Source organism: Alligator mississippiensis, chromosome 5 (assembly GCF_030867095.1).
Source record: "Alligator mississippiensis isolate rAllMis1 chromosome 5, rAllMis1, whole genome shotgun sequence".
In the NCBI taxonomy this organism is placed as follows: Eukaryota; Metazoa; Chordata; order Crocodylia; family Alligatoridae; genus Alligator; species Alligator mississippiensis.
The window spans coordinates 193,388,120-193,403,192 of NC_081828.1; the positions used below are offsets into that span (position 1 = coordinate 193,388,120).

A 15,073-nucleotide genomic window follows, 5' to 3' on the forward strand; every position below is an offset into this window, starting at 1 on the left:
GGTATCTTAACCATAAACATAAGGCAATACACATCATAAAAAGCATTTTGCAATACTACATACTGTTTTCTTGCACCAACCACAGTTTGGTCCTGCTTGTATACATTCCCCACATGATTTTGCATTTTTCTTTATACAGTCACTTCCACCTATCAGGAAATACAGACAGACTTTTTAAAAAGAAATAATGTGAGTAATGGCAGAATATTAGATTTTTTAGTGTTAGCCCTGGAAATCAACCTTAATTAAGTACAAACACGCCCCCAAGCACTATGGGAGCTACTTTACTATCATTATTACACTTTCATTTTTAACAAGGTTTTACAATATTTGATTTTTAATAATAATAAAATATTTATTTGCATACTATTTAAATAAAGTGGTAATGTTTCAAAATTATTTAAATTAATATGAAATGTTTCAGATTTTCACAACCCTTGGACATACCTTGCTGGGCAAATCCACACAAGAGCAAGCAACTCAACAGTCCAGCCCAGATGAGCAATTTTAAATCTGTCTGAAAAATAAAATATAAGTAGATGAGCTAATTGTACAGTTTATTAGCACTACATAACAAAAATATTAGGCAGCATGTCAAGTACTGACATGCAAAGGTAAGATGCAATGGTCAAATAAACATATACACTAATATAATTTATGCAGGTTTTATATACCAGTGTAAATTGTACCAGAATCAGAAAGGGAGAAACCTGAAGCTGAAGGAGTTCATACAGAAGGCAGATATTACTTTACTTTGCTGCCCTATGGCAGGGAAGGAGATAATACTCTTTTTGCATTTAGTAAATGGTTACCCAAAGATAAATGTGCACAGATGAAACTTAAACCATGGTAACTTACACTGGTAAAATGTTACTCCTGATTCTTTCAGGGGTAATTCTCCACTAGACTGGGAAGTTATCCCAGTTTAAGGGTTTGCATCATCATCTTTTTTTCTTTTACACTTTTGCAATGCTGATTACACCGATGTAAACTGGTCCAGGGCCCCAAACATGATTGAGACGGTTGTGGTGACATGCCCCAGCTGGTCTTTTCATAAGTAAGGTAGATGAATGTTTTGCATGTTTAGTGGAAAAATGTTACTTTAAATTAGAAAGGATCCACAAAGTCAGTTTCTTTTCAAGCTGTTTTTCAAAGCACCTTCAGATAAAATAAATTTGAAGAACCGAGACACCTAAACCCTCTGCTGCCTGCCTCCACCCCTTTATTTATGCTATAAATACTGCTGATGAAGTACTTTAAAAAAATCACATAAATCACTGAATTGTAGGACTGGACAAGCTCTCAAAAGATCATGCAGTCCAGTCCCCTGCTTTGAGGTAGGATTTAGTACATCTATCTAACACAATCCAGGGGTATCAAGTGCATCAGGTTCCCCGTAAAGCCATGGATGGCAGCACCAGGCATGGGGCTTTTCCAGCCTGCTGCAGCCAGTGGCATATGCTGGGAGGGAAAGAGCCTACAACATGGGTTGGGGGCGGGTTTAAACTGTAAGTAGCCTGTTATTTCCCTCCAGCCAGCTTCCTGGCACCTGTGAATCAGGAGCTAAATGCTTAATTGACAAGTCATTAGGCCATCGACCGTTTTCCACTTTAACCTCATAGGTTATGGGTATTAGCTGTCCCCGCCCCCCCCGCCCCTCTCCCCTTCCCTCCTCCTCCTCCTGCTTGCCCTGCCGCCTTCCTGTTCCTGAGGTACTATGCCGCTTCCCTTTTCTACCGGACCGTGCCCAGTACTAAACATTAACCAGTAATAAATATACTTATCATTTAAATGTTTAAACATTGAACCTTTCACATCCCTTCTTTCAATGAGACTTTTTTTTTCTGGAAGCAAGACCACTTCATATTTAAGCACTCCCAGAACTCGTGGGGTGTGGCCAGTTGAGCATGCATGTTTCCCTGGGGACAAAGAGCAGCGGCACATAGCTGTGCTGCTGCTACGTGTCCCTGGGGAACATCCATGCACATGTGCTATGGTGCGCGGCAAGTTGCTCCAGATGGGGCAGGGGAGGCTGGGGCCAGCACTTGGGCTGGCCCCACCAGCCTCACCTGGAGTCCCAGGGACCTCCTGGGACTCCAGCAGCAGCGATCTGGCAGCCAGTGTGTGGCTCCCGCCAGCCAGGCTCCTATTTCAGGCAGTGCATGCTACTGCCACATGCGACACCCCACTTTTATAGCGCAGGTTTTTTGACACCAGGATCTCCCACTGTCAACCCCCACACCCCCAACGCTACAAATAAGCTTGTCCGGATGTGCCCTTATTCCTGCACCACTTCTTCCAAAACTATTAAACTTTGATACTACCACATTTTTCTTGCCAGAAGACAGCATGCTTGCTAATACATCCAATGGTATGAATGGAGCAAAGAAGTAATTTAGCTCTTCAGAAAGACACTCATTTTCTTTAATTTTCCCCATACTCCTAACAATCCAGCAGATTTATCAATCCAGTCTAAGTATCAGGAATATGACATAATTTTGTGATCTGTTAAACTAGTCTCCCTAGGGAATTTGGGGAAGCATGGTCTTTCAGTTTTTTTAAATGAGATTGGACAAAGAAACTATATAAATACATTAGAGAGGACAAGCCTGTTTTTTGTCTCAGTCCTTAACTTGTAGTCAGCAGCTATTTTAAGAAGCCAGCACACAGTGGCTAAGACACATTTTTTTATGTTATTTCATTTCTCCCAGTGGCCATAAAACAATTAAACAGATATCCCATTTTCAAATTAAGTTAGTCTATCTGATCTCTAAATAAAGCCTGTAATAATCAAGCAGAGATAGAAGCTGTGTACACACATTCAAATCCTCCAGGACTGCTCTCCCAGGTTTGTTTTTCTAAGAAAAAATGTATCTGTACACAAGTTCAGACAGAAGCAAAGAACCTCCAGCGCGGATGGATGCTGGGCTGCCGGGGGTCCCTACAGCACACAGCCCCGGACAGCTTTGCAGGTTATTTTTTTAAGTGAATGTAGGCAGGGAACATCAGCGAAGGTGGGGGCAGGGTCTGTGCCACGCACAAAAGAGTCTTCCCTCTCCCCAGTGCTGTGTGGGAGCCCAGGTAAGGCTGAGCAGGGCTTATGCTTTATAGGCTCATGGACCCAAAGGAACAGACTTCCATCTTCAGCTTCCTCTGGGCAATGATGAAGTTTATTTCCTACCTATGGGGACTTTTTACCATACAGGCAGTCCTCGGACTTGCACAACACAATTTGTTCCTGAAAACCATGTCTTAAGTCGAAACACTGTAACTTGGAACCAATTTTCTCATAAGAAACAATGTTATAAATGGGGGATTGGTTCCTGAACCAAGGCCTGATACTTTATTTTCACCAAAAATATCCCAGAATTTTGTACTCAATCAATTATAGATGAGTAATATAGCTACATGAATGTATTTATATTGTAAATACCAATCATATTGTTTTGAAAGGACTTCTTTGAGGTGACTTTGCTGGACTTTTTCAAAGGCTCTTGGTTGGACTTTTTGAAGGGCTCTTGGCTGGACTCTTCTCAGGAGTCTTGGCTGCAGGTTCTTCTGGAGTCTTCTCTGCTTTCTTAAAGAAACTGTCCAAGGAAGTTTGGACAGATGTTCTCCAGAGAGATAAGCGATGCAGTGAACTTGTTCGCTGGCATGGCATGGCATTGGATCAAGCGTTGTAAAGTCGAAACTGATGTCATATAGTTGAAACAGGGTGTCAATTTATAAACACTGTAAGTACGAAATGTTGTAACTCGAAATGTAAGTCGAGGACTGCCTGTATTTAATTTTCCCTGAGCCTGAGGAAGGGCGTGTGCACCTGAAAGCTTGCAGAAAAAGATAACTTTTTTGTGCTTTCTTACTTGCTCTAATAAAAGGTATCATCTCCGAACCACGAGTTCTAGAGTTTTGCATTTCTTACATGCTTCCCTGCATCTAAGTGCTGCAGTGCGATTCCAGCATGGAATAAGCCAGGAGCAGAATGTACCCCCAAGTTCTGGGCTTTCCCAGCCCACAGCACAGAGGGCATGTTCTGCTGCCTGCTTGGCTGGGACTGACACAGCTCTCCCTCCCCCTGCAGGAGGGAGAGGAAGAAGCAGCAAAGCACAGTGGCTGCCTGTACTGAAGTTCCTTCTCCTGAGAGAGACTCTCTGCTTAGCCACTTCACTCAGGTTGTTCAGTTATTTTTCACTGAGGTTTCACTCAGTCATTTTTCTCCCAGAGTGGCCACTTTTACTCTGGGAGAAAAATTATGAATTTCTGCATGTTCGTAGTTTCTCCTGAGAGAGCAGGGATATCCCTGAAGAAAATGAAAGTCTGCCCAATCCTATAGTCTCAAACTAGAGGATAGATTATAGTTGGAAATATACATAACCACTTCTAAGTCTGTTGGAATATAAATAGGTACTCAGTGTTTTGAGTTCAGTGGTTTCATACCACAGACCACTACTGAAAGCTATTTTAGATATCATGAAATGACAAAATTAGAATTCAATAAATTCAGGAAGAAAAATATTGAATTTAGGAGGATATTTTAATACTAGCCAATTGCCTGTCAAGAATGAGGCGGGGGGCGAGGAGGACGGAGGGGCCTGGGATAGAGTGCTGCCACCTAATGTCCCATGCTGCTGCTGTTTTGCCTCCTGCAGGGAGTGAGGTGGGGGAGCTGCGGCCAGCGCCAGCCTCGACTCCCCCATCTTCGGCATGGCTTTGGAATAATGGTGATGTTCCCCCATGCTTGGAGCACTCTGACTGGCTGTTTCCATCAGCCAATCAGAGCGTGTTACAGACAGACAGACTTAGGCTTTCATAATATTAGAATATATGTGTCAGTTCAGATTCACTGCTGGAATTTTCTCAAGAAACAAAAAGTATTTTAAATGTTTGTGTGACATTAATGTCTCAAAAAATGTCTGTAAAATGACCATAAAATACATTTGAAGATGTCAAGTCCCAAAAAGCAAAACATGGATAAAATATTCTGTTCACAATACAAATGCTAAGGTTTGCCAAAAATACAAATAAACTACATAATGCACTGATCATACTACATGAGAACAGAGTTTGAACTCTTATAAGCCACCACTGTACAAAAGACATAAATGGACTATTAGTACAGACACTTTCATTAGCAACTCTGTAATCAGGACTGCATTCTAAAATGAATTTTAAATGGACCAAAAATTCCTACTTTTCTCTGAAGACTGGTATCTAATCAGTTGGGATCCTAGTTTTCTCTGATAAAAAAATCCCCAATTTTAGGATTAAAAAAAGTAACTCATAATCCACATTTTTCCAAGATAGAAAAATGTGGCTTTTGGGTTACTTTTTTAAATCCAAAAATTGGGGATGTTTTTTATCAGAAAAAAACAGGATCCCTGCTAATCAGTGTAAAGTTGCACAGTTTATGCAGTTTAAAATTATATGTACACTTTTTGTTTCTCATCGTGCTTTTTAATTGGAACTCCTGAAATTGGACTCTGGCTGAAAATTCTTTAGTAGTCCTAAATTTCAGTACTATTTAGGGTCACTCTAGACACCCTGACAGATCCAAAATCCACTTATGCATTTTTATATACATCCTCTCTGAGGTGAAGCTTTTCAGGTAGTAGCAGCAGCCACCTATGTTTTTCTCTTAAGTGCTCCACGATAATTTCCTAAGAAGCTATTGGGCTCCAAATGTTTTTGGCCTCTGGTCATCAACTCTTGCATCCCAGAATCTAGAATTTACTGACTCAGGTGACAGACAAATACACATCATCTCATAAGCACTATGTAAAACAAATGTAGTCTCTATACAAGATTTCAGTGACTCACTGTACATCTATACCAGTGGTTTTCAACCTGTTGTCCCTGAATCCTGGAGTCCACAGACTGTGTAAGGGGTCCAAGAAAGATGACTATGATCAATCAAAAGTATGTGAATACCCACACTTATAATGCAAAGGAATCTGAACCTCTATTCAAAATTTCCAAAGGGGTCCATACCTTTATTCGAAATTTTTTAGAGGTTCGCAAATGAAAAAAAGATTGAAAACCACTGATTGATACAGTCCTTTCTCTGCCAGAGCAAGGTATGGTACCTCCAACTGGCTAAATAAATGAGAAGGGAGTAGATTTGTATTTCCATAATTTTTATCTTCTGTAGCAAACACAACTGTCTTCCTCATTTACTACTTAAATGCTAGTGCTATTTTAATAAAAAAATAATAGTTTCTTTAGAAAAAATTCCAAGATGCTTCAGGCTTTTGGGGGAAGAAACTTGGCACCTAAATACTATAACAATAGTCACATTACAAATATGAAGATATTTGATTCTCAGTTTAAAAATATTCACATTACAGAGTAGTCTTCATCATTTTTGTTGCTGATGTAAAGGAACAAGCCTCTTCAGTGATTCCAAACAAATAGCGCAGAACTTTTTTCACTGTGGATTTGATTAATTAGAGTCACAGAGAAGCAGAACATGAAGGGACTTCCAGGGATACCTTCTGAATAAATACAAAAAAGCTAAGACAGTTGGCAAGGGAATTCAGAAAGGAATGATTCCAAAGGCCCAAAACTATATCCATATCTGTTTTTGTAAAATGTGTGACACACTGAAAGAGGTTTCAGTACTTGGTTTATATCAGGAGTGGGCAAAATACAGCCTGCAGGCCAAATACGGCCCACGAGACCATTCTATCTGGCCTGCGGGGCCCCTAAACATTTAGAAAATTAATATTTATCTGTCTTTGATTCCTGTCAAAAATGACAGGACCCAGGGGAAGTCCCGGCGAGCTCCTGCAACAGCAAGGCCCGCCTGGCTCTGCGCCCCTCGTCCAGAAGCCCCAGCAGGGGCTTCTGGCCTGGGACCATGTGGTGGCATCAGCGCTGGAAACTCAGGTAAGGGGGCAGGGAAGGACCCCAGGCATGGAAGGAGCTGGTGCTGAGTACAGGGAAAAGAGGCCCCTCCCCTGTCCTGTGCCCCGTACTGCAGTCACTCGTAGCCCGTGCGGGACTGTCCTGAGCAGGCACAGGCAGCCCCACATGGGCTACGAGCGGCTGCAGAGCAGGGCGCCAGCCACAGGGCGGGCGAAGGGCTGCTTTTCCCACACTCAGCACTAGCTTGTAACCTGCCCGCACTGCCAGCTTGTGCTCCGTGTGAGCCCCAGGTGGGTGGCGGCGGCGGCAGCAGCAGCAGCAAACACTGCCCGGCGCAGCAAGTGGAGGGGCACTTTCCTCCACGATGAGCAGCTGCTCCTGCCACAGCGTAGCCTGACGGGCAAGCCCAGAGCCACCACAGGCCCAGGCTGGCAGCGGGGGCAGGTTACAAGCTGGTGCTGAGCCCAGGGAAAAGTGGCCCCTCTCCTGCCCTGTGGCTGGCGCCCTGCACTGCAGCCACTCGCAGCCCACGTGGGTCTGCCTGTGCCTGCTCTGGACAGCCCCACGCAGGCTGCAAGTGGCTGCAGCAGGGAGTGCGGCCCACAGGGCAGGTGAGGGGCCACTTTTCCCCATGCTCAGCACCAGCTCCTTCCCTGCCCGTGAGCAGGGGGTCAGGGCTGCATGCTGGTCCCCGCCTGTACTGCGGGGCTGAGGGGGGGCACTGGGAGTGAGGGGGTGTGGGAGTCAGTGGGAGCATGGGACCTGCACCAGTGTCCCAGGGCCAGCGCCAGTGGGGCCCAGAGCAGGGTGCAGGAGTACAGGGTCCCGGCCGGCAGTGGCTCTATGAAGCCGGGCCAGCTTCCCCCTCTCCCTGCTGGTGCAGCCCAGCCCGGCTCCACAGACCCCTGCCAGCCTGCACCCTGCTTTGGGTCCTGCCGGCGCTAACCCTAAGACGCTGGTCTCAAGACATTAGGACATTGGTCCCAAGACGGTGACCAGGGGGCGGGGCACCTGTCAAGGGGTAGTGCTACCCATGCAGCCCTCAACAGCTTGCCAAAACTGGGTAAGCGGCCCTCCGCCTGAAATAATTGCCTGACCCTGGTTTATATTCTTTTAAAACTTAAGGCTGTTAGTTAAAGAGAAAATTGTAGTAGCATTAAAAAATTTAGAAAAGGGTGGAGATTAAATTTAAGATTCCTAAAAAACTTAATTTAATTTCCTGGCACAATCATTTATATTCTGATATACTGCTGTGTATAATAATGTGAAATACTTGAAGTCTGATGTTCCTTATTATTTTACTACAAATTGAGAGCCCCAGGATTGGATCCAAAATTGGCAGAGATGCAGATCTTTGGTGAAAAGTTTAATAAAACAGCAACATATGGAAAAACTGTTAAGCAGTAGAGTTAAAGGAAGTAAGCTAGTGTGTTTAAGACCAACAGACTACTTGTTTCAGCAGAGGCATTGGTCTATCCATATATGGAAAGAGATATTTCAGTTGTTAACTTTATGCAGAACCTATGCCCAGAACTACATTCATCATACCACTACATTTCCAAAGGAACGTCTCTGTTCCAAGTTGTCTTAGTCATAGCTTTAACACTGTGTCACATCTTTGCAGACTTATTTATATAATCTGCATGTATCGGCTGTTCATCCACTGTTAGCCTGCCCTAAAAAGGTGAACTGTTTATAATTTCTGATCTCTGGTAACATATAAGGCTATGTTAAACTAACAGTAGTTCTGGTGAAACAGAACTAGTGTATCTGAATCTTTACATATAGACAATAAAATATCCTACTTCTAAATTTGATTTTTTTTCTAAATTCTGTGACTTCTAATTTCGACATTTTCAGTTTGTCTTTTCTGTTTTTATTTAGCCATTACCAAAATCCCAGTCGGATAGGCCAGGTATATGTAAAGCCCCTTTGTTGTGCAGCGAGCTTGACTTAAACTCTGCTACCAGAACTAAGCAATCTGTAGGAATTCTGGGGATTCTGCAGCAGCTTCAAAACTTCAAATAATTAAAAATAATCAGTGTTTCATTGAACCAAACATAAAGCTTAACAATACAATTGCTAAAGTAGTTCTTTTAATTCAATGTTAAGCTCCCTTCATTTTAACAGGCTTCTAAATTATTAACTTCCAATGGCTTTATTCACAGATTAAATGAAGCCAGTGGACTCTTCTGGTTTTAAACTGTGCCTGCATGGCAAGGCTGTTGCTGCTTTAACTACAGCAGTAGTGCAAAGGTAGATGGGCATGGGCAGGAGTTTTCTATCTCCAGAGCTACATGAGTTAAAATGACAGAAGCTCTGCCAACAGATCCTTCTATTCAGGGGTGAGCAAAGTACCACCCATGGGCCAAATCTGGCCCATGGTGGGTCTTTGTCCAAGGTCCCTCAGTCCTGCCTGGCCCAGGCACCATCCAGCTGTGGTGCATCCTGCCACCCCCTGAGCATGTAGCAGGACTGAGGCAGTTTCACGGCTAGACTGCTTTCTAGGCAGCTCAGGTGGCCAGCTCCTTCTGGCTGCCACTGCCACTGGCCTAAGCCCCACGGTACTGGTGGGGACCCGCACTACACAGCCCTGACCCAGCCCACCCTATGCCTGCTTCAGGCTTGCTCACCTAGGCTCAGCAGCAGCGGCGTGAGACAGAAGCGGGAAGAGGAGAGGCTGCTTTTCCTTCGCACTGAACAACAGCTTCTATCCCACATCACTGCTGCTGAGCTTGGATGGGCCAGCCCAGAGCAGGCACAGGGCACGTGGGGTTGGGGCTGTGCAGCGCAGGTCCCCACCAGTACCGTGGGGATGGGGCCAGCAGTGGCGGCAGCCAGAAGGAGACTCTGCCACCTGGGCTACCTAGAAAAGCAGTCAAGCTGTGGAGCTGCCCCAGCCCCACTGCATGTGCAGGGGGCAGCAGGATGCTATGGGAGGCAGTGTGGAGCAGTCATGGGGTGGGCCGCGTCAGAGCTGTGCTCAGGTTCCAGCTGATCCACTCCAGCAGGGGTGAGTCCAGAGTGAGCACGAGGCGGGGCTGGGGCTGCCTGCTGTTGGTGGTGGTATGGAGGCACTGCAGGGCGCATGGGCTCCAGGCTGTGGGGTGAGCGGTGACTGGCTCAGGGGGGTGCACACAAGGGGCTTCCATTCTCATCCCACCATATCTACAAACCCTCCCCTGCAAACCCCACCCTCCCCCACACACAATCACAGACCCCACAAACACTGCACCCACCCACACCTTCCCCCCAGAAACCCCACACATCTTGCCATACACCCACACTACACACACCTGTGTGCCTTTGGGGGAAGCCCCGCTCATTGCTACATGCAAACCCCCCCAACACACACCCACCCACACCGCCTATGTACACCCCACACACCCCCAGCCACCCTCCCCCTCGACACATCCCACAGCCCCTCAACCCCATACTCACCCACACACCCACACATCCCCACAAACACCCCCCCAAGTCCTCCTTACCCACCCACACATATCCACCCCCCCACACCTCATACATACACATCGATGCACACATACCCACAGCCCACCACAAACCCCTCCACACTATACAAGAGTAAAACTTCATGTTGAGTTATTATGCAAATACATCTATATACACTACACAAACACACACAAATCAGGACAAAACATTTTTTTAAATAAAATTAAAATATGCTATTGTCAATTTTTGATTTTTAGTATATAATTTGTTTTTTTCCAGTTCCTAGATGGCAAACTCCCTTCCCAAAAGGAGTATTTCTGGGGACAAGGGGAGGGACTTCCGGTGGCAAAGACCAGAGGTTAGGGGGCGGGACTTCCAGTCCTAAGATAGCAACCAGGGGCAGGGCACCTGTTAAGGGGTGGGACTACCCTTGTGGCCCTTGACAGCTTACCAAAGCTCGTTCAGCAGCCGAAATAAATGCCCACCCCTGGGTTGAGGGAACTGGGCTTATTTAGTCTAAAGAAGAGAAGGCTCTGGGGAGATTTAATAACAGCCTTCAACTACCTGAAGGGCAGCTCCAAAGAAGACAAAGCAAGACTGTTCTCAGTGGTTGTAGATGACAGAACAAGGAGCAATGGTCTCAAGTTGCAGCGAGGTTAGGTGTTAGGAAAACCTTTCTCACTAGAAGGGTAGTAAAACACTGGAACAGGCTATGCAGAGGGGTGGTAGAATCTCCATCCTTGGAGTTTTTTTAAGACCCAAGTTGACAAAGGCTTGGCTGGGATGATCTGGTTGGGGATGGTCCTGCTCTGAGCAGGGGTTAGACTTGATAACCTCCTGAGAGTCCTTCCAACCCTAATTTTCTACGATTCTATGATAATATAGAAAATTTACTACATGAAGTATTGCAGGCTTCTGGAGCACAGACTCAAAACACAAGGGGTTGTTAAGCTACAATACAACTGCTGTATTCTAGAGCTAGAAGATTCAGCAACATTCCTTATCGCTTCTACTTCTCCTATTATTTGCTATAAGTTAACAGAAATGGTATTATGGGTCAGCTTGATAAAGTAATAGTTTAATTAAATGGTTCTTTCCTAGCAGATCTGTGTATATTCATTGTAATCCCACCATACTTCCTTCACATCTCGCCCCAAAAACAGATATAAATTTCAATCTACATGAAAAGTCAAAGAAAGAGTTAAAATGAATAGGAAACTATAATTTCCTGTTCAGCTGAGGGAGAGAGATTCTACTAGTCTTACTATATTTGGCAGCACAATTACAGTTTCCTATTGGTTGGCTTCAAAAACCATCTGTAGAATAAGAGGCAGGGAAAAAATTAGGAATTGTAACTTTTGTCTTCCATGCCTAGAGTTTCTTGCTAGCGAAACATTATGAGAGCAACTGAGCATTCAACAACAGCACAATAAATATAAATAATAATTTGTATTTCTGATGCTTTCTTAGTCCTGTTCTATCATGTATTGTTATATTAAAAATATTCATGTTTGAGCACATCATCATCCAGATCAAATGGGATCTAATAATGTTGACTTGGAGAAAGTCATAACAGTGGTCCCAATCTTGAGTTATAGGCAAGAGACCCTCTCCAGTGCTGCTCACAGCCAAAGGGAATTAAAAACTTTAAAATAAGGTTGACAGGGAGAGCAAAGTACAATGCTGCCTGCAGCTTGTTACTTGCTCAGTATTCTTGTGCATGGGCCAAAGGTTGTGGATCACTACTCCAGAATAACTGTTTTTTTTGTTCAGGACACAGCTGCTTCAAAACAGGCATTCGCAGGTCCTGATCGTATTGCCCTTGTTATAAAGAACTTGCTGGCTTTCTATCATTGATTTAAAAATATTTATAACTATGTTCAAGGCTGTGAATTGACTAGCACCAGTCTTGTCAGTAGAGTACTTTAGTCAGAAAAATAAGCTTGTTCTGCTCAAGTTCGAATCTTGACTTCAGGGCATTTTCCTATTCTGTATATTCTTCCACCTGAGGAATTCACTGATTATTTCAATTGTAAAGACCAAACTTGTGTAACTCAAGGCAAGTCATATTAAGTTATACGACACTCTAAACAGTTGTGAAGGGCATACACATATACTTATTTTGGCATGACTCTTGGTGAAGCTGTCAAACAGAAATCACACATTAAAAGCTAAATCATAATGCATGCTGTGGCATACTTCATGCTAGAAATGTTGGAAGAAAAAGATCTGCTTGCTGATTTCACATGACAAGGAGGGGTACAGATGGAGGAAGAAGCTGGGAAGATGGAGTGCAGAGGGAGTGGAAAGGAAGCGGAAAGGGATCTTGGAGTCCTAGTGGACTCAAGATGAACATGAGTCGGCAGTGTGACGAAGTCATCAAAAAAGCCAATGGCACTTTATCGTGCATCAGCAGATGCATGACGAATAGATCCAAGGAGGTGATACTTCCCCTCTATCGGGGGCTGGTCAGACCGCAGTTGGAGTACTGCGTGCAATTCTGGGCGCCGCACTTCAAGAGGGATGTGGATAACCTGGAGAGGGTCCAGAGAAGGGCCACTTGTATGGTTAAGGGCTTGCAGGCCAAGCCCTACGAGGAGAGACTAGAGAACCTGGACCTTTTTAGCCTCCGCAAGAGAAGGTTAAGAGGCGACCTTGCGGCTGCCTATAAGTTCATCACAGGGGCACAGAAGGGAATTGGTGAGGTTTTATTCACCAAGGCGCCCCCGGGGGTTACAAGAAATAATGGCCACAAGCTAGCAGAGAGCAGATTTAGGTTGGACATTAGGAAGAACTTCTTCACAGTTAGAATGGCCAAGGTCTGGAACGGGCTCCCAAGGGAGGTGGTGCTCTCCCCTACCCTGGGGGTCTTCAAGAGGAGGTTGGATAGGCATCTAGCTGGGGTCATATAGACCCAGCACTCTTTCCTGCCTATGCAGGGGGTCGGACTCGATCTATTGAGGTCCCTTCCGACCCTAACATCTATGAATCTATGAATCTAGGGGGACACAAAAGTTTGCAAATATAACCAGCATAATATGGAAAGACCAGAGAAAAACTTGTGGAACAAGAATAGAGGAGGACAGAAATGGAAGGAACAGATGAAAGAAAAACATCAAATGGGGCCCAGAAACAAGCTGAGAGGGCCAGACCTCTAAAGAAAAGTTTGAGGACAGGACCACAGGAGACAAGTTGGTGATGCTGCAACAGACATTTGCCATGATCCTGGTAAATCCTAGGTATAGCTCTGAAGTTACCCCATCATTCAGTGATCAGCAAAAGGCATTAACAACCTTTTGGAAGAAATACTGCAAATTAGACTGCACAGTCTTTGAGGCAGAGCCTGCTTGCTTGCTTGTAAAGTGCAAAATACAATGGGATTTTGGTCCTGAATGCTGGTCCATGCATATTAATTATAATATTCTAAATGAATATGCTTACACAGTTTAGTTTTATTTACTATATTAAACTATTTTGTACATTTAACTAGGAATTTGCCAAGTAGCTTCATCCTAATCCAGATAGGACCTTATTTATACTATACTTTCTTTATGCATTGTTAAAACATATTTACAAGCCAAGATTTCCAGGCAAGAAATTATATAAAGGTCTTTCTTGCTTATCTAAATGAATAATACATGAACACCACATGAAGGAAATACTTTGTTAGGAGTGAATTGAGACTTATGACATAATTCTTTTCATCTTATTCTTATTGAGACACCGTAATAAGGGGGTTAGCAATGTGCTACAGTTATAAGTTCTATTCCATTTCTCCTTTGTCAAGCTAGATCAAACACAGACTATTGAAATTTGAACCTGCCAATTCTTAAAGTGGAATTTTATGTTCTTTATATATAAAGTATCAAGAGAAATAAAGATACCCTCTGCATTTTGAAGCAGAGCATCTATATCTAATTATGATCAATACTGATTATTTTTCCTATGGGTTATGCATGCCTAGTTTAAATCACACTGTATATGTCTTTGCTGAGAAGCTGCTTTGTAACGCCATCAGTGGAAAGTGCTTGCTATTTTCCATATCTCAAATGTTTTTTCTAGCCAATGAATGAGAAAACAAGAAAAAGCTCACTGCTACCACCTTCATTTAGTGTGTCCTGTTCTGTCTATTACAATGCAACTTCCTGAAGCTGCAATTGTTAGATGCACATTGTCAGAGTTTAAAAATTAATGCATTAAAAAACCCCCCCAAATATGTTTATGCTTCTTACACTAACACGTAGACCATTGTTCCTTGTGTCATAAAACAGTTACCATCAAGGGTATAACAATTTTCTGCACTGATGCTCCTGCTATTAAATGCACTTCATAAAGTTGCCACTTAAATTACATGTATATAAATATATATAAAATTATGCTTATGAGGTAAGACCTTCCTGAAGATATGATCCTTTTTGTAGTTCTAATGCTGATTCTTTTTCCTTAAAACCTCATCTGCCAAAATACCTATTAAATCATCTAGTCCAGCTCCTTGCCAATGGAAAATTGTTTCAAACAGTTCAAGTGCTTTCTCCACTACAGTTTTAATGGCTCAAAGCATGGAGTTTCCATCACTTTACAACAGTTCCCAAAGCTGCTGAATGTTTTTGGTAGAAATTGTTTAAGCCTGAACTGAGTGCAATTAAAATTTTCTTTCTGTTAATACAAGTTAAACCTGTTCACACAACTCTGAAATTAATGTCTTTCCATGTCTGCCAGATGTGTGCAGACCCCTCTGCTTCTCTGCCATAATATTTTA

The 15,073-nt window shown here is 43.6% G+C and overlaps 1 protein-coding gene across 1 annotated transcript in view; it reads right to left on the minus strand.

The window, feature by feature from the left end:
- ITGB1 (integrin subunit beta 1) overlaps window positions 1-15,073 on the minus strand; it is a 71,451-nt gene that overhangs the window by 34,917 nt on the left and 21,461 nt on the right. Inside the window, exons 2-3 of the mRNA XM_014609030.3 lie at window positions 448-517; window positions 64-149 (exon numbers count right to left, since the gene is read on the minus strand). Of these exons, the coding sequence (XP_014464516.1) occupies window positions 64-149; window positions 448-517 (156 nt within the window). The remainder of the gene's footprint in view (window positions 1-63; window positions 150-447; window positions 518-15,073) is intronic.